Source organism: Anopheles coluzzii, chromosome 3 (genome assembly GCF_943734685.1).
Source record: "Anopheles coluzzii chromosome 3, AcolN3, whole genome shotgun sequence".
Lineage (NCBI taxonomy): Eukaryota > Metazoa > Arthropoda > Insecta > Diptera > Culicidae > Anopheles > Anopheles coluzzii.
Window position 1 is genome coordinate 12,514,266 of NC_064671.1, and position 19,132 is coordinate 12,533,397.

The following is a 19,132-nucleotide window of genomic DNA, read 5'->3' on the forward strand; positions in this document are numbered from 1 at the left end:
TGGTAGCCCGAGGCGCGGTTGCGCCGATTTCTCCAAACTGGGAGCCGCCCGGGCCTGAAACAATGATTTAATGCGCTTTATCATTGCATTTATCTGCAGCTCGCGGCACATCGGTTTTACTTTTGTTGATGCGCGCGCTTTGCGCTGCTGTGGAAACCACCAACAACTTTCGCCCCGAGCTGCTAGAGCATTAGGCTCTAAACACGAACTCAAAGACGCCAAGAGCCAAACGTTCGAGATGCGCCCTTGCGCTTTACTCCTCGGCTGCGCGATTGATCACGCAAAGATCATCTGAGCAACTTTGAGTGTAAGCTTTTTCGATTTCATTTTGTTTTTTCTTCGTCGTAATGGAATGGCTTTTCGATTTGCACGCCCTTCGGGGGCAGCTTTTCCACTTTCCACTTCTCTTATCCGTCAATCAAACGTGGTGAGGAGCAAACGTTTTGTCTGTGCTCAGAAGGAACGGCGCGTGCACGGCAGACAGATAAATCTTTTGTTATTTACTTTTGGAAATTTAATTTTTTAAATGGCAGCTTTTTTGAGGAAATCGGCCACCACCGGAGGGTTTGAAAGGAAAGATTAATAACGAATTTATGCCACGGGCGTGTGTGTGCGCGCGCGCGCGCAGTAATGTTCGCGCTCGGGCGATCGAATTAACAGCTTTTTGCTTCGTACAAATTGCATTTAATCGAATGAAAAGCGCCTTCTTTCAGTCTGTTGCTCTCGCGAGGGTACGATATGTTAGCAGATATGTTTTGTTTGAACAGCAGGACAGAAAGGTGGAAGCCGAACGAGGAATTCGGGGATCGTATTAAGGCAAAGTTTAAACTAACAACTCCTTCAAGTTTGACGACGGCGGCACACGACGATGACTGACGTGTGGTTTTTTGGAACATTTTTTCTTCTCTTCACCACTCGTGCTCAGTGAAATCGAATGTGGAGAAATGTGTGTATTTCACACACATGCGCACACAAACGATCATCAACGAAACATTGTGATGCAGGCGAGGGTCGATTTGATCGGTCGCTAGTAATTTGTACACCTCGCTTGCAAATTGTTATGTTTAACCGTGGAAAATCGTCCACCGAAAAGGGGGGGAAACCTCCCAACTATCACACCATTTCGATCATTTCGGTTTCGCTGTAATGCTAGGCTAGGGCAGACAGATTTCCACCAGAGCTCTATGATAACCGATATTTTGGTGAGCCCATTATTTGGAAATCTGGTGATGGTTTGATTAGGTCTCGGGGTGCGATTTCGATCGAGTTTTTAGTTCGATGTGGGGAGTCTTTTTTTTTCATCGGTATAGCTGTTTTGTTTTCAAAGCCTGGTACGCGTGTGATTTTCCAAATTGATAATGATGATAATGATATCGCGTACGAAACACCGTGCACACACGCCAGACGGGGTCATCAGTGAATAATTTGGCTTTGCTCTAATTATGTTTGCAAATTTCCGCCGGTTGCGATGATTCCACGCAGCAAAGCCGTCAGGTTGTGTGATGCGTTAGATGCACGTAGGCTTTGGTTTTGGAGATTGGTTCCGGTTTTGAAGTACCAAAATATATCGGCCGGTTTCGGGAATCTATGAAACATGTGATGGTTCATAGAGCTCAGGTTGTACAGCAACATTATAACAGAAGTAGCTTATTACTGAATAAAGTAACGAAATAGTATCGAAATTGTCAGTCAATTTTAAAAAAGAATATGCATTAGACCATTCCGATAAGGTAATACCAACATTTTTGACAATTTTTTGGAAAGTCGTACAATTTACAGTTTTCTATTAAGATGATTATTCCACAATTGACATTGGAATCTCTCATAGGAATCGGGATCTTAGATTACTAATATCAGCCTTGGGCGCACTAACTCTTAAGATAAGCCTGTCATTATAATATCCAGGTATACAGATACTACATTAAACTAAAGCTACATTCTCTTAAGATGTTGTTAAGCATGGCCTCGAGTTTACTACGACAACTCCTTGTACATCAATCACACTTTAGTTTGGTAGATGTAACTAAATTAGGGTGAAACCCTTAACAAAACACCAGTAAATAGAAGTAGTTTGGAAATAGATTCTTCTTTCCTGAGATATCTTTCATCTGTTACATTCGACAGAAAATGTTTATCTATCAACAAGAACATCATAAACTGGGGCTTCTTAACCGCTGGTAATGAATTCTTCATTTTCAGAATCAATTTCTCCTGACATCTTGCTGACATGACCTATTATTACTTGGTATTTATTAGAATTCCATCAGAGTCGTTAAATGTAGTTGGCGACTACGGCAGAGCCAAACATCCAAGAAAATAAATCTTTACTTTCACTTTACTTTCAAATCTTTACTTTACTTTACGTTCACCTAGAATTTTAGACTCAGGTGTCCGTTTAGATTCTCACAAATAAGAATAGGCTTTTGCTGAGAAAAACAAGACAGACCTAAAATGTGATCGTTGATAATCTGAAGTCATCTTGATGATCAATCTCTTCAATAAGATTAAACATCTTCACACCTTCAGCATATAATCCAAGTTAAAGTCAATTCTTGTTTGGAATAACAACTGTATTTGGTCTAGGTCCTTCAAAGCCTTATGATAGTGTTGGAACTGAAAGTTAGGTTTATTAAGACCACTAGATACTGCTAGACCTCCAACGATGCAGAAACAAATCACCAAAAATTGTACTGAAAAGAACCCTCAAGAAGATATAGGAGCATAACGCACGTTCTCATTGCGTTTACGTTAAATGCGCAAGCAATGTTCCCCTCGCACGTGCCTAATGCGCCACAAACCAAAGTATGCTTTGAGCAAGAAAATAGTCTTCAAGAGACAGTAAACATACACACACACTCTCGCTCTCTCTCCCATTGACGAATGTTCTCCCAATTGACTACGTAAGCGCATACGTTTCTCACATTGGTGCCCGGCGGTTTGCGTAGTCGCGATTCGTACGCACGCACACCTCACGCTCAGTCGCTCGCTCACTAGCGCAAACGATGCGTCGCCGTCTTAACCGCGTTGTGCATATCCGCCGGGACCAAGAGTGGTAGAGCACTCGGCAAAAACTTCAAAACTCCAAAGAGAGGCGCGTGCATTGAGCTTGAGAGGGGATGAAACAGGTGCCCAAGAAAGCCGTGAGGCCTTCAGTTTTCATTACCGTCTCGCAACGAACGGTTGTTGTGTGTGCGCGCGCGTGAATCGACTGTGCGTGTAGCAAGTTTTGGGGGGGGAGCAGTGCGTAGAATTGTGTACACAGGCATACAGACAGCAGGAGCAAAAGGGGAGCTTAACGAAGAAGGGGAGTTGGTGCAGGTTAGTGTTGCTACCTACTTCCACCGCCGCCTGTACGGTGTAGTGCCGGAAATTGGTGCAAAATTGGATCCAGTTCCCCAAAAGATCCATTTTCCATTCCCCGAACCCCCCGGTGGGGGAATTAGTGTGTGTTTGTGGGGTGCGTGCGCATGTGTCGGCTGAAGTGTCCCGAATTTCTTTACCGTGCGCCACACTCTTTGGAGCTGTGGCAGTGTTTCAGTGTCTGGCTCGACCCACTTGATTGATTGGTGGCGGTGGTTGGTTTTAGTGGGTCGTTCCATATTTCTGTGTGTTTATTCCGTTTTCTCTCGTCTGTTTTTCCGCCTGCACACACACACACACACGCTCCTCTAACAAGGTGTGTTTGAAAAGTGCTACAGTTCGATGTTACCTGTTTGCTTGCGTTACATATATTCCAGCCGATAACTTAGAACGTCTTGTTGTGTTAAGTGTGCAAAACCCAACAAGAGGGACCACACGGACCCCTCGGTTAAGAGCGACAGTCGTACACGAATTATGCTGCAGGTCGTTGTGCAAGTGGTACAAGTGCTAGTGGTAACGTGCCCGACAGTAGTAGTAACATGTGTACCGCAAAGGAAGCGCTCTATCTCGAGCACCACCTGCTAAGAGTCGACACGATGGGCCGCCTGGTGACGACTGCCGGGGGCAAAAAGTCGGTCCCGGCCAAGCTGCAGCATCAGCGGACCACGATCGCATCGTCATCGCCACCACCATCCACCCGCACGGAACTCGTTGGACACAACGAGCTCGGCGTGAAGAACGGGCACCGGTCGGCGGACCTGGCCGGCAGCATCGCGGCCAGGACCCGGCTGCAGGATGCGCTGCTGCTGGAGGAGGAGCTCAAGCGTAGCAACCGTTTCTGCGATCAGCAGAACCGCTTGAACAAGCTCAAATCAACGAACGGCACTGACTTTGACCTCTGCCGCAATGGGCCCGAGTATGCCCTGGTGGTGCAAAAACCGGCCGCCCCGACGACGGCACACCTCTGGAGCTCGCTCAAGGTTCCGAAGAAGCTGAAAGGTAATGACAATCAATATCCCTCCTCTCGTCGGCGGAGAGAGCGTACGTTCATTCGTTTGAGCTGTAATTATTTGCCTTTTGCGGGAAAGTTGGTCATTATGATGGTAGGTCGGGCTGAGAGCAGAAGAAGAGCCTCCCAAGCTTTGGGCTTTGGGAGGAAGGAAGGCACACTGTCATTTGAATGATTCAATCGACGATTCCGCCGCTGTGAATCGATAAAATGGTTGGGAGCTCCAAGGTTGGGAACGTTCTCTGAGGTTCACGACGACGCATGGTGGTGTACCATTGACGTTGATCGTTAAAACCCAGACGACGAGCAGCCTCTCGAGTAAAAAGGGATTGCACGAATGGAGAAACCATTGAAAGGTACGATTATGGTTGTATAGTTGCTTGTCGCACTCAATTGTTCGGTACTTGATGTAATCGTTAACGTGAATCGGGTGGTTGGGACACAAAAAGACAAAATGGCCTTCTGAATGTCGGATTTTAATGATACGATGTGGTTGTTGTCTTCTGCTTACGTTAGGAAACCCGAAATTTACCTTTAAAATCCAAATATTCGACGTTGCGTTAAAGTATATCAAGAATTTGAGCTCTGTTTGTCTTTAATATGTGAATAATTTATTCTTTCTATTATGTCTTGTTATGTTATGTTAAATCCAAATCCAACAGAGTATTTTTGTATAAGACATATCTATGAAATGGAAGAGCATTAGCAAACAAACAACGAACGATTTGTTTGAGCTCACCGAACTACATCAACCGAGCACATTCAAATTCGGCATTTGCTACCTTGCAACTTTGTTTGTAACATTAGGGGCGCATCTTTTGCGTATACGTTTCGATACCGCTCACTTCCACTCCCTTCATCGCACAGAGGGGGTTGAGCATTGAAATTTGCCGTTTGCAAAATTACGCGATCTCTCGCGACCGCAGCGAGTACCGCCCCCGACCCCGATAAATTAATTATTCCTCACGGAAACTCGATTAATTGCAGTTCATTGGCGGCATCGCTAGCAAAGGCTGGTGCACCCACCCACCGTGTTGTGTGTGTGTTTGGTATTTCACGCTCTATTAGACAGCCTACCAGCCAATCCATTCAGGGGTGCATCATTTTTAATGATTGGTGTGTGTGTTTAAGCAAAAGCTTGCTGTTGTTTCAACCACGATCGGTAGTAAAAAGGGAATTCGCTACGCATCGTGACCATGGGTGGTCATTTGAATGGGGCAAACTATGTGTTTCGATATGTGTTCTACTTAGAAGCGATGGTAATGGTGGTGAAAGTGGTCCAACTTTGTTTTCAGGGTGATCTTTCTTATTTAAGCATGATCCTAGAAATTCATCAAATCCCGTGAGACGAATAGTTTAGGGAGAGACTGATGGTCGCCGACAGACCTTTGGTACAACCTTGTCTCTGATGTGATCAGTGAGAGGCCCATGGCGATGTCCCCTGTACACACGTGAGCGAATGTGGGCGAAGGTAACGGCAGCACCATGAGACGTTTGCGGAAAAGACCTCGTCAGTTCAGATTTATAGGGCGTATTGTCGAGGGACCTATTAACGGAATGCTTTGTATGTAGCATTAAATATCTTGAAGATTTGTAATATCGGTTTTGTTATAGGACTGCAGTTAGGTGATCAGAAGAGAAGTAATGTATTTTATATTCGTACTTCGCTAAAGGTGTTATACAAAGATAGAATATCAAAGCATGACTGTACCATTCTATGCTATATTACATATTGCGTTACAACAACAGTGGTCCAAATAATATACCTTTCGTCTGATTTTGAATGTTGTCTTGTACCATCATTTTCTGGGATATCTATTGAAGTCAATTTTTAATGTTCAATATTATTTATCAGATATTCAACTCGACTCTTTGGTCTATATTTTCCCATTCAGTGTACCTAATTATGAAAAGTAATTAAGATAGTAGTGATTTGACGTAATCAAAATGATAAAGAGGTGTCACAAATGGCTTTTTTATAAATATGGTTTTAATCCCTGAATCGGCTCTGTAATCTGTAATCAATATTGAATTGCAATAAGCTAGTCTAAAAAACGTGTCGAAAACGTTTAATGCTAATTATTTTCCCAAAGCATTTGGTTAATGCATAATAAAGCAACGGATATTTGAATGCAATGATACTTTACATATTTTACTTAAAATATTGTCCTTCTAGAGTCCAATAATTTCTAAGATGTATCTTACCCGTAAAGAGTCACCCTGTACCCCAGCGACAAGTTGTCGTCGATTCCACACACACAGCTTCTTGCATCAATATTCTCGGCCTTCTTTTTTTTTCTCGAATTTTCCACCGCTCCGTTTTATTTCGGAAAACCATCAAAACACGGAGAAACACTAATCCTCTCTCTCTCAACAAAAAAAAAAAACACGGAGAGAGCGGCAAGGAAGCGGCAAATGCGACGATGATGACTCATCGCTGCCGGGAAGAAGGGTGCCTCCTTGCGTGCACAGATTTCCATCACAAAACGCTGGGTTCGTCTTCTCGGCTCGATTCGATAGAGCGCCCTTGCACATGTTTTATCCTTTCCTCCCATCACCCCTCATTCCCTTTTAGCCATACGAATTCGTTTCCATTCGGTCGGTGCTCTCTCTCTTCCCAAGTGCTGGTGCGCGCGCACACAATTCCCGACAGACAAAGAGAACGAAATTTTCAGGCGAGGGGTAGGTAGAAACACGCGGTGGGGGCCCGGCCCAAGATCGGATCCAAAGTCCGTTGTTTTACCGTAGCAATAGACGATGCGCAATCTCAGATTGCGCATATATTTATCTGTCAAACGGGTCGGTTTGATATATTTATCTGTCAAAAAATATATATATATCTCGGACATATAATCTTGAAAATTTATGCGCAATCTTGGCGCAATCTGAAAATGTATGGAAATGACGTTTATAGCTCAGGGTTGGCTACGCGAAATGACTTATGTTTTGATAAAACGAATATATGCGCAATCTGAGATTGCGCATCGTGTATTAATACGGTTAGGCTCGAAATTAAAAATGGCGAATGGAGCGCTACCACGGAGAGAATGCGCTCTCTTGCTTGCCTTTAAAATACACGAGGCGCTCTCGCTGTAAAGAACGCTCGCTCGCGCTGTTTCATCGCGATGAAACAGCGCGAGCGAGCGTTCTTTACAGCGAGAGCGCCTCGTGTATTTTAAAGGCAAGCAAGAGAGCGCATTCTCTCCGTGGTAGCGCTCCATTCGCCATTTTTAATTTCGAGCCCAAAACAACGGACTTTGGATCCGATCTTGGGCCGGGCCCCCACCGCGTGTTTCTACCTACCCCTCGCCTGAAAATTTCGTTCTCTTTGTCTGTCGGGGGTTGCCACCGTATTTTCGGTCGCTTTTCCCACCCCTTTTTGCGTTCGCCGAATTTCCACTTGCAAACTCCAACCACCCCGCTGGCAGTCCAAAAGTGAAGGGTTCTTCTGTCACAGTGGGCAGTGTTTCCCGCCCTGCTTGGGTTGCTGTTTCCCCTGCCCTACCCCAAAAGGGAAAGGGAGTGCTTGGATGCATTCACGCCTCAAGCGCTGGTGTGGTTGTGTGTGTGTGGTGTTTGTGAACTGTATGGAAAGGGAAGCCGGGAGGCTCTTCTTCGTCCTATTTTCCACCAGAAGGACCGTGTTTGGGGAGACCAACACACGGTCGAGGGCGCCCATGGAAACCGGGGCTAGTCACAAACACTACTGTAGCAGCAGCAGCAGCAACCACGTCTCCGGCTGTGTGCAACAAGAGCGCGTATCCTCACACAATCAAACCTACCGCTTTGGTGGTGTGGTGTGCCGACGACTGTACACCATTGCCTACTCCGTTGCGGATGTGTCACTGCTGTCAAAATCCAAAGTACGGGTGTCCTTTTTCCTTCTGTGCAATGGTGGACTGACTTTTGTTTTTCCACACGAAGACGCGCTCCGTTCGTTTCGCGGTGTCTGTGCAATTGTGCAAGAGTTGCTTCCTGAATGTTTCGTGTTGCAATGAAGCATTCTGTAGTTTAACAATCGAGTAAAGAGGATATTGGTGTGTGCCCGGTGGTTTTGCTGGAAAATGGTGCACGTGATACGCACCCTTGCCAGCTGATTCGGTTGAAAATCGCAAATCGATTTACGGTGCACCAATTTCACGGCAGCGAACATTGAGCGAATTTCTCGACGGACTTTGCGTGATTTGTGACCCATTTTGTTGAAGTTTGTGTGTCTCGCCACATTACCAAGTTCCTGGCTTGTTTTGTAATTGGCGTTAAACAAGTGTATCGTTTTATTAGCCACTGCAGGCCGCCGGCAGGCAGAGCAGTAAAGTGCATTGACGTTCTTTTGCTGACCCTCTTCGTCGGTTGTCTCCGGCCGTCAGAACGCGTCAGACAATTAAAAACCCGGGTCGATTGCAGTGGCTCCAGCATAGGGAAAGATTGTGATCTTTTTCTTTTTGCTTTTTGAGGCGTGCAGACAACGTTGAAAAAAAGATTGCGTGCATATTGGAAGTCAACCGTGCTAGTGGTGGTGAAGCAGCCGTCCCGCCGCCGTAATGAATTCATTAATCTATCTCATTCCGTGGAAGAAAGCCAAACGAAATCTTGCGAAAAGTAGGTACAACCCGGGGGAGGAAAGGGGAAATGATGGAGAGATGTGTGTGTGTTTTTTTTTATTGTGACTGTGCGCTGATGATGCGTAAGTGCATCTTTGCGTGTATGCCCTGCCTCGCACGGAGGGTGTCTGTTTGTTTAATTTCACTTTTGCGGTTTTTTTTAATGAACACTGCAAAGGGAGAAGAAGCAATGTGAGGGCTTTCCGTTTGTTAATAATCATTATATGCTACATGAGTTAAATTCGATGCGAAGTAAAAAGCCACGAAAAAAATGACGAACGTAGGTTTATGCGCTGATGCTGTGAATCTGCCCTTTCATAATGCAGTTGCATTCGGGTGTGTAACATTACCCAAAAACGAAAACGCAAACACGTTAGTCTCTGATGAGATAAGGCGATAAAAAAATACACAAATGAAGCGTCTCATTGCATAAAAATTAATTACTCTTACAGAGGGCATCGCGTGCTGAAAACTAAAACCCAGCCAGAGAGAGCGCTTTTTGCTGCAAACATTCTGATCATGTGTAAACTTACACGCGTTTCGCATGGCCCAAAAAAACGAAAAGAAGCCTTGTAATAAAATTGGCACATTCTCTCATACATTCATTATTACATCTCGCCAAAGGCACCGCTTGGCGTCCGCAACTTCGTCATAAAAGAACGGCCCGAATGAATGAAATTGGGACACAAAAGAGGGAACTATGGTGGTGCATTGGAGAAGGGGCTTTCGCTGTCGATCGAATTTCCACCCCGGCGATGGACTGTAATGTGGGCCTCGGATCGATTGCCCTAAATGAGTTGAGTAAAAGGCAGGCACAGGTGCTGTGTGTGTGTGCATGGTTGGGTCTTTTCTTTTGGCAAAACTATGTTGCGGTTTCGCCGAAAAAGTGGGCCACTATTTTGTAGGAGAAAAGCCTTCTAGGCGTGTATTCAATTTGGGTTACCCGCATATTGTCCCCATGCGGTTAATTAAACGTATTTGAGCGTCTTTTTCATACACTTTTTTGGACTTCATTTTCGAACAACTTCTTACTAACAAATATATTTTCCTTTTTCTGTAATTGCAGGTAAGCTTGCGGCCCACCTTCTGAAAGATAAGGAAGCCAACAAGGAAAACAGCATCAATGGAGGTATTTTTTTCCATTTCCACTTTTGCTCCCAAGGTCTCAATTGATGCAATTTCAATGTCCTGCTCACTATCTCCCTCGGACGTTCTAACGGTTGCGTTACCCCACACAATGCGAATGATATCATAGCTATTAGTTAAGTAGAACTGCATCGTTGCAGCGCTGCAAGAGTTTAGAATAAATAGAAAAAAGCCAAAAGCAGAAAATGGCATCACACAGCAGCAGCATCATTCCGGCGGTGGTGGCGTCTGCGCAGATGCGCCACGGCCATCAGCATCGGCGGCGGCGGTGGTGGCATAATTCTGCCGGGTCGGACTGTCGCGACCGGTACCGCCGACACCGGCCCACCATCTCACCGTCCGCACTGCCGTTGGGTGTCTGCTGCCTCCAGCTGCTGCTGCTGCTAAACGAGACGGCAGCCAGCCGGCGGGGCCTAGAGGGCGCGGGTTTCGGACGCCAACGAATGGCATTGGTTTGGGATTTTGTGTTGTTTTTTTTGTTTTTTGCTGCTGCTCTTACTTTCCAATATGTCCGTTTCTCTCCGACATACTGGCAAGTGTTGTTGTTTTCGCTCCAAGGTGGAGCGTAGAAACGGCATTGCGTACTATTACACCCGATCGATCTTGCAGATGAGTTTCGTATGGTGCCATCATCATGTATGTTGCCGATCTTTATCTTTCTATGCCGTCTTTACCTCTACAAGCACACAAGCAGCTAAGTGGCCTTACGCACTGGAACCTTATAGATGTTGAGCAAGTTTTTCGGAAGCAAATCTGTTTGATCTTCTGTTATTCTGATGCAGATGCTCTGAAGCTTCAAATGTGTACCTCGTTTTGTAAGAATTTGGACCTAAAATTGGTTGAAGATGATTTGATGGATTCAACTTCCTCCAGCGATAGTAAATATTCAAAACTTCACATCTATCCAAACAAAAGCATCAATGTCCTAGGCTTTCGTCATCATCCAAACATCCCTCGATGATGGCTGAAAGTTGGCGAAGATCAAACGCCTAAGAGAGACCAGTGTGGAAACTAGAGTTTCAGTATAAATTTCACTTGTGGCCCTCCGTCGACGATTATTCAATCTCGTGTCGTGTGGCTACCATATGGAGATCCGATTGCTTGTCAGTAGAATCGTAGGATCCAATTCCAACGCATCATTAAAAGAGTATCGAATAGGCAACAAGTGGTTCCAAAACGAGGATAGTGAGATAGTTGAGATGGCATATTAGCTCGTGTTTTTTATGACCTTGAGCAAATGGTGAACCCAATGAAGCTTTGTTTGAGTAACACGCTCGCTGACAGATTTAGTTATTTCTGGAACAGCAGTTCCGTGTGAATTTGTCTAAATTGTGTACTTAAGCAGCATGTGCACGAAAGAGGTCAAGCGGGGCGTTCTCTATGCAGATGATTTACATCATTCCCTTGGGTGAGACGTTTTATCACTCTCTCCCTTGAGGGAGAATAAATAATCAGACGAAACATTGTAGGCGTATCGTTTTCCATCAATTAAAAAAACACGACAAGAGTATCGTTTTAACATCGCCACTGCACTGTTCATATCGACTAACTTGTCGCGAGACACTACCAATTTAATGGTAGTCGTGCCCTACGCGTCTGACACCCCCCCCCCCTCCCCCCTCCCCCTTCTATTGGGAGCTATAAAGCGTCAGAGTTTATTTATATTTAGATTCACCCGTTTTGGCTGCCTCTGGTTCACTCTCTCTCTTGTTTTGCTGCTTTCCACACGATTCCCAGTTTCTTTGCAAACCTCTAGGGGGAGTCTGGGAGCTGCAGCAGCAGAGCTGAGTGAGGCAACCACTGGCGCGGACGCATCAATTCCCGGCTGTGAACGCTGCACATGACTCACGGACACAGCCAGCAGCTGATGCGAACGCGCGCGCAATCCTTTTTCACCAAACTCAATATGTCTCTCCGGAGCGATCGTTATGCCCAATGTCCGATGCAAACGGTTATTCCATTCTGACTGGGTTGAGAAAAACCTTCCTTCTCATGCTCGCGATCTAGAGAGGACAGTTTATTATAATTATGAGTGAACTCCCAGTGAGCGGGAATACGAAATGCGCAAGCTGAGAACTATTGCGCCCTCCCCCAGCTGGCCCATAGTGTGACGGCGATGATGATGACGAGCACTGGTGGTGAAATGTTTCAGTTTCACATTTGCGTACGAGACCGTCGGGTCCACACAAAGTACCCGCGTACTGGGTGCGCTCCTCGAGACGACCAGATTTTCGCGATTTTCCAACGTGTGTTGTCGCGTGCGGTGGCGCCTTCGACTCGTGTTTTGCGCAAAAAAAAAGAAGATCGTTCGCGGGTGCGTGAACTTGACATCGGTTGACAGATCGGTTGGTAGTTAAGAGGCGCGTGTGTTGTTTACATTTTAAACGCTACTTGTCCGTCGCGCACACTACTTCCCCGCGCAAACTGGGAGCCGGATCTAATTTATTTCGGCACTCCCGAGACATTAATGGATGTGCAAGTGAAGTTTGTTGTTGGAACGAATTAAGTGATTCATACGTCTGTACGGGGTACGGAGAGATTGAAAGGTATTTTTAATGTATGGCCAAGTGAACTGTTTGTTTTCTTTATTGTCAGTTTGACTGTGTTGGTGCCAGAAGAGGTAGTGTACGGATATTGTTTGAATAAACACAAGCTACTACTACCAGTCGGCATCCGTTGTGGTGATGTAAGTTTGAGTTATATTCCATTTTCTATACGTTTTGAGCTATTTGAGCAAAGTACGTTGTTTGTTTTATTTAGCTATATTAGTGACTAAAATTAATCAATTCTTAAAAAAAAAATAATAATCAATTTTCAAACCAGTGTGGTGAGTTTTCATCCTTTCTTAATTCCATTTAGATCTGGTTCTGTCGTTAAGATGTCTTGCTCGTGATGTTTTCACCTCACCTTGAGATGAATAAAAACTGTATTGAAACTGCGCAATATATGGTAGCAGCTGACTGTACCACGCGCTTGCTTTTTTTTTGTAAAAGCCGCCATACGATCAACCGATGAAAAACTGAATGCGATTTTTCATGCGATATTTTCACCATGCACGAGAGCTCTTTCATAAAAAAAAACTCGTACTCGTGTGCTTGTTTGCCTTTGTGGCGTATATTTTCTCTGAGTAAAAGTATAATACCCTCGCAAACATTGGAAAATGTCTTGATTTGTAGCATTGTCATTGAGATGTAATGATGGTAAAACACACAAACAAAAATCATTCTTTAACGGTTCTTTTCCGAACATTGACTTCAACATACATCCGTGCACCGCAACCAATAATGATGTGATTCTGGTTGGTTCCCGAACATGTACATGCCAAAGTGAATTACAGAGTTACACAAACCAGACGCCGCGATGAGCAATGCCGCTTGAGATTCATGTTATTCACTCATCATACTGATCGTGTACTCCTGGTGGAATAATGTTTTAATTCTATTCATTTCCCTTTGCAACAACCGCAACCATAGTACCACATTACTCATTTCTGACAGCGCAAAACCCAATGATTTCTACCGAGCCAGTCCGTTGTAACTATGCATAAAGAAAAGGGACTTTCGCATCAAATGTTTGGGTGCTCAGTTTCGGTGAGAACAAAGCCATAACGATTGCAATTCCAACACTAAACTGTCCGTTCTAAATTGAAGCCAAGCATCAGCGTGAAACGCAATAACACTCTTTGCACTATCCTGTCGAGAGCTAATTTGAAATATTTGGAGTGATGTGCTGATATTTTTGCATACCCCATCGACCCACACAGTCATATCAAACGAACTGCCATACCCCCGGTTGTATCCGCAGTGGAAATGGGGGAAAATACAGTGCTCGACCTCGAGATAGGACTTCCACTTGAAAGCAACCGCATTGAAGTAGGCGACGCTACTGGGCGAGCAAAAAACGGAAACGATAGCTTGTTGAATTAATTAGTGCCGGCGTGGCGCGATGGACGGACCCGGGCCCCGGACCTGGTCAAGTAGCCGGCATGATTGGTGAGGTCAGCTCATCAGCAGAACAGGCTTGGCGCGGTGGATTATCGCATTTGCTGTGAATTTATCGTACTCACGCACACGCCTATCCTGCGGGCGGGTGTCCATTTGGAGTACGAGATAAGGATGAGACGAGCGGCTCACGGTTTGCGGAGAGCTTCATGATCTCAATGGTATATGAATTTGCGTTCTGCTGAAATGGAGCATAGTTAGTCGGGGAGTAGGATTTATTCACTTTCGACAGTTGACTGCTGTGAGCCCACTACATTTGCTTGGAACTGTTGGAGTTGGATCATTATTTGTGTTAAACGTTCTCTGATGTCTGGGGCAGAGTTCATGGTGAGTTGAGGAGACGAAAATGTTTGATCTTTGCTTAGATACGCTGTTGGTGATAGTGATGGTGATATTATAAAATAGATCAATGCTGCTTAACATCAACGAATGTAACAAATACTCAGAAATAGTTTGGAGTATGGAGAGGAACAATTTTCGATCAGATTATTGAGACTTTTTTGGATTATTTAAGGCATGAGTCATCAATACAACATTTTTTTGGCTTTAGGGTACTTTCCTTCCCAATACATGGGACGTGTACCTTAAGCATTCCTTTGCTTATATACCTTTGGCAATTGTTTCAGATCTGTACCTATAAAAGGTATATCCTGCTCTTGAGTTATTTACCTTTCTTAGTTCCCTCTGTGACAAGGTTCATTAATTTCGTAGGTTGTTTTTTTTTTTTAAATAAAAAAGCATAAATGAAGCGTTAGTTAAAATTTAGACGAAGCTAAATAATATCTCATTTGATGTACGGGATATTGCCCATCTTTACAAATTCAACTGCTTAAGTTTCTGCATCAGGTTCTTCTCACAATGCTATTTCTATCGCTACCGCAAATCGAAAGTTTGCAAAATTTCCCTCCACAATGCGACCCAAAAGGTAGAGAAAGTGAGTTTGGAGGTGAAATAAAAATAATCAAACACCGCAAAAAAGATCCTCACGCCGTTTCACTCTCCATTGATTGATCTCAATAAATCACGCGCCAAAAGCGAGGGGAGAGAGGGATAGGCTTGGAATTGGACATATTGGACTCTGGCATTTGATTTTTCTTCTCGCAATCATATCGCGGCAAACGCAAAAAATGGCAAACATGCGCTCAAACAACTTCGCAATTGCGAAGTGTGATGAGTACCAGTACCAGGGTAGGAAGGAAGTAGTCAGTAGACACAAAAAAGTGTAAATCAAACGAATGAGAAGCAACAAGCGGTAAATTATTGTAGATGTGTTTGTGTATGTGTGCGTGTATTATTTTTTTGCTGTTCCTAAACCTCGTGGAACCGTGCTAAAACATTTAATTAAAATCAGCCACCCATCATCGATCCGCACATCGTATCGGCTTGTCAGATACGGTACGGTGATTGTGTGTTGGATTGGTGAAACTTGGACTCTAACAACAAGGACAAAAAATCTTTCCGTGCGTACAATCAACCATAAGAACTGTAGAGAGAGAGAGAAAAGAAGAGGTTCAGCTTAATCCGGCTATTCTGTGTGTGGATTTAATTTGGTGGAATGCGTTGCTTCCGAATCACTGCAACCTTTGACTTCACATCAAGAAGCAGCAAGAACACCACCGATTTAAGCTTTGATCCCTCGCATTGAAATAACCCCAGGCCGGTAATATTGAGCAAACTGGGAGTTCGGGGGAGCTGCTTTAGATATTTGTTGTTTGTACGGAAGTTTTATGGGTACGACACCTCCATCCGTCGATCACTGCCGATACACGCCGTGATGCAATCGGAAAACCCACTGCGTGCGATGCACATTCCAATCTCGCGACGTCTTAAAAGAAAGCGTCTCACGTTGTCGAGAATGAAGGGATAGCTGTGGGTGAGAGTTGCTACTGGCGCTACCAGAGCTGCATCAACCACACACTGCACTGCCATTGCAGTTGGAGTTTGAGCTGCAAGCAATAAAATACGATTGCAACAAACTAACACAAAATGAACCCGTCCGAATTCTCTGGGCCACCATACCACATGTCGCCCGCCCAGGCACAACTTCCGACAGTAGACGGACCGACCTGATGGTCGTTCAATCTTGACCGGTTGTGTTTCTGCCTCGACACTTCCCAGAGACCCGTGTGCCGGATGTATGTGGGTATGAGAGGTTAATGAAAAAAGGGGTGTTATTTTTGGCCGTTCTATTCACCTTTTTGTGTTTTTGAGTTGCTCGAATGCTGTATGCTGAATATTATTAGCGCCTCTCGTGCAAAAGAAACGGATGGGCGCCTTGGTAACACTACCCCGCTGCAAGGATGCACATTTGGTCCAGTTTCCGAGGAGATCCGGTGTAATGGCGTGCACCTTGCTCGGTTAGAAAAACATCCCTTTCTGGTGTGTTTCGGACATGGTATGGAGCGTTTTTTGCCCTCTCCGGCTACTTGTTGCATTGTTTTTTGTTATTTTAGATTGTTTTCCTACGTCGTTGTTGTAAGAACTGGTGTAACAGGGATGTGTGCATCTTTGTCAGCAGACATCACTCTCGTACCCGCCGCCCAGTATCATCGTGTGCCTCGGAGATGAGCTGTTCTTTAAAACAACAGTTCACTTCCTGCCCACAACGGATTTCGATGCGTACCTGACGGGATCTCTGCCTTCCTGGGTGCTGGTTACAGATATATCCGGCTTTTGGAGTACCGCGAGCCTACTTACTCTTCTTACCCGTTTCACAAGCGAACAGCGAACACATTAAGCCGTTGCCCTACCCTGTGTCTCTCTTGGAAACATTGGAAAATGGTTTCAAATTTCTCCGGTACTAAAACACCGGTGCTCCGTATCGGAAGCTATCAGTGTGCGTGGTAATTGATGTGAGGCAAAATTAAAATCATGTCTCCCCTGTCTGGTGGGACACAAACCGATGGGGAAATGAGACACCTTTCGAAAACAGAAGCGCAACAAACGACAATATCAACAACACTTACACCGTGGTTCCGTTCAGTTGGTGGTACTCGGGGCATGTGACAGAGGCCGCCAAACCCGCGCCGTGGCAATGGCTGGAAGAAACGGAAGAGATGGTAATTAACTGTGGAGAGAAGCGTAGCATTTTTGGAGCTATTTGGGATAAGGGATACTCCTCTTGTATTTTTCTTCTACTCCACCGTTACTAAATACGGGCATGGAGAGGGAATCGTGGTGGTGATTGGTTGCGCGTTTCATAAGAGACAGCAGGGACCGGCCACCCAGGACCGAAAGGCAAGAAGGCAAGTCATCCGACTGCGTTACATGACACAACGCGGTAAACGCGAAGGTAAATTTGAAGTTAGCGTTCCGTTCCCTGGAGATCTCCAGACCCCACAACAATTAACAGCGCACTTCGTGATGGGGAAGACAGACATGACGACAACGACAACAACAACAGCAGCACTCCGCCACCGCCCGTTGTCATTGTTTCATCACTGCGTGCGGAACTAGCGTAGTAAAGATGTCGTTGGACCTGTACGGAACCGCGAGCACTGTTGAGTGGTGTTTGAGTGATGGCTAACTTTCGGTTTCACGGCGTAACCGAAACTAATTGCCATCGTTGTCGTTGTCGCGACTTCCTGCAACGCTTGTCCAACGGGCGGTGGTGCCGTTTGGGCAGGAAGCAGCCGAATGATTGATTGAAATGGGGAGTTTGAAGGGGGTGAAAAACTCGCCAAGAGCGTGGAAACGGTGAGCCACTGTTGGGACAGGTAGCTGTACCGTGGATGAAGTTAAGCATCCATTTAGTTTCCCCCTTGCGGTGGGTGTCTTACTTACAGTTGCATCAGAGGTACTTGCCTTTAACGTGCTAAGTAAGTGTTGATATGATGCTTCATTTATCAAGCTTTAGTAATGGAAATGATAAGTGGAATGCACCCGTAGCAATGCAGCATAATAGAGGTATAGAAGTTCCCAGCAAAATGAATTCAATAATTTTAATACACTTCTTACGATCTCTTAAAAAGACTGCGAAGGATAGCGCTTGTGATTACAGGAAAAGTTCACAGTTCAATAAACACATCGTAGGTTGTGCATGTGGAATTGCAAAGATCCGGTTTCTTCAAAAACAAATTATCATGCTCTACCAATGGGATATTGGACCTTTCTTAACGATAGGTTTGCTGGTTAGGATAAAAATAAATCACTCACAAGCACACGCTCGAATTTTCTTTAAACCACTTCTCCAAACTGCTGCCCCAAAACACACACAAAACAGTTTGGCCTTCCCCACAGTCCATTGAATATGCGCTCCCTATTAATGGATTTTGATCTGATCCTTCAGTGTCTGCTCGACTTCCGCTTGAGCCGCATCCAAATAATGTGCGTGACCGTCTTCAGGTCGCTACGGCCATCGTGCGATTGAGCTGAGAGTTTGACGTCATCAGTGTCAGTGCGCGGTCGTTTAATATATATTACATGTCCCAGTGTATCCTTTACTGGCTGTATGACTTACAGCTTCCCTTAATAAACCATGGACATCAAGTTCCTTTGCTCGCTTTCTACCTCGCTGGATTTCTCGGTCCCTCTTTCTCTATTAACAACGTCTTGTTTGGCTGGAATATTCTTGTCGGAATTTTGCCAAAAACTATCCATCGTTACGGACTTGGAATTCGGTAATGAGTCTACCGCGATATCTCTAGTACAAGGTTGCAGCTGCAGCTGGTTTTCATTTCCAATAATGTTCCGCCAGACGGTAAAGTCAATTTTTAAAACACATTTTTGGATCTATAGTGTCCATTAAAGCTAGCAAACAACTCCTACACCGACGCACATCATTTATCAATCATGAATAGCGCGACTTGACGCATTCGTCGACGGTACTCCCTTTCTCCGCTCACGCACCAACTCATCGCAATGATGTTCGCAGAGGCCCCTTCAAAACATTAATGTTGCGTGATGACGCCATCGCGAGTTATGAACAGCGACGACTCCGGTGGTCAATCGTGCGTTCCGTGTTCGGTTTCGTAGCCGCACTTGCCGGCTGGTGGTGGTCATCCCCGGGGTTGAAA

General features: G+C 45.1%; 1 protein-coding gene across 3 annotated transcripts in view; it reads left to right on the forward strand.

Annotated features, from left to right (window-relative positions):
• LOC120959635 (uncharacterized) overlaps nucleotides 1-19,132 on the forward strand; it is a 154,401-nt gene that overhangs the window by 117,477 nt on the left and 17,792 nt on the right. For 2 of the 3 annotated variants that reach the window (XM_049610263.1, XM_040383196.2), the window contains exon 7: nucleotides 10,037-10,099. The exons of the other annotated variant lie outside the window; for it this stretch is intronic. In XM_049610263.1, coding sequence (XP_049466220.1) covers nucleotides 10,037-10,099 — 63 coding nt within the window. The remainder of the gene's footprint in view (nucleotides 1-10,036; nucleotides 10,100-19,132) is intronic. 3 annotated transcript variants of the gene reach the window in all.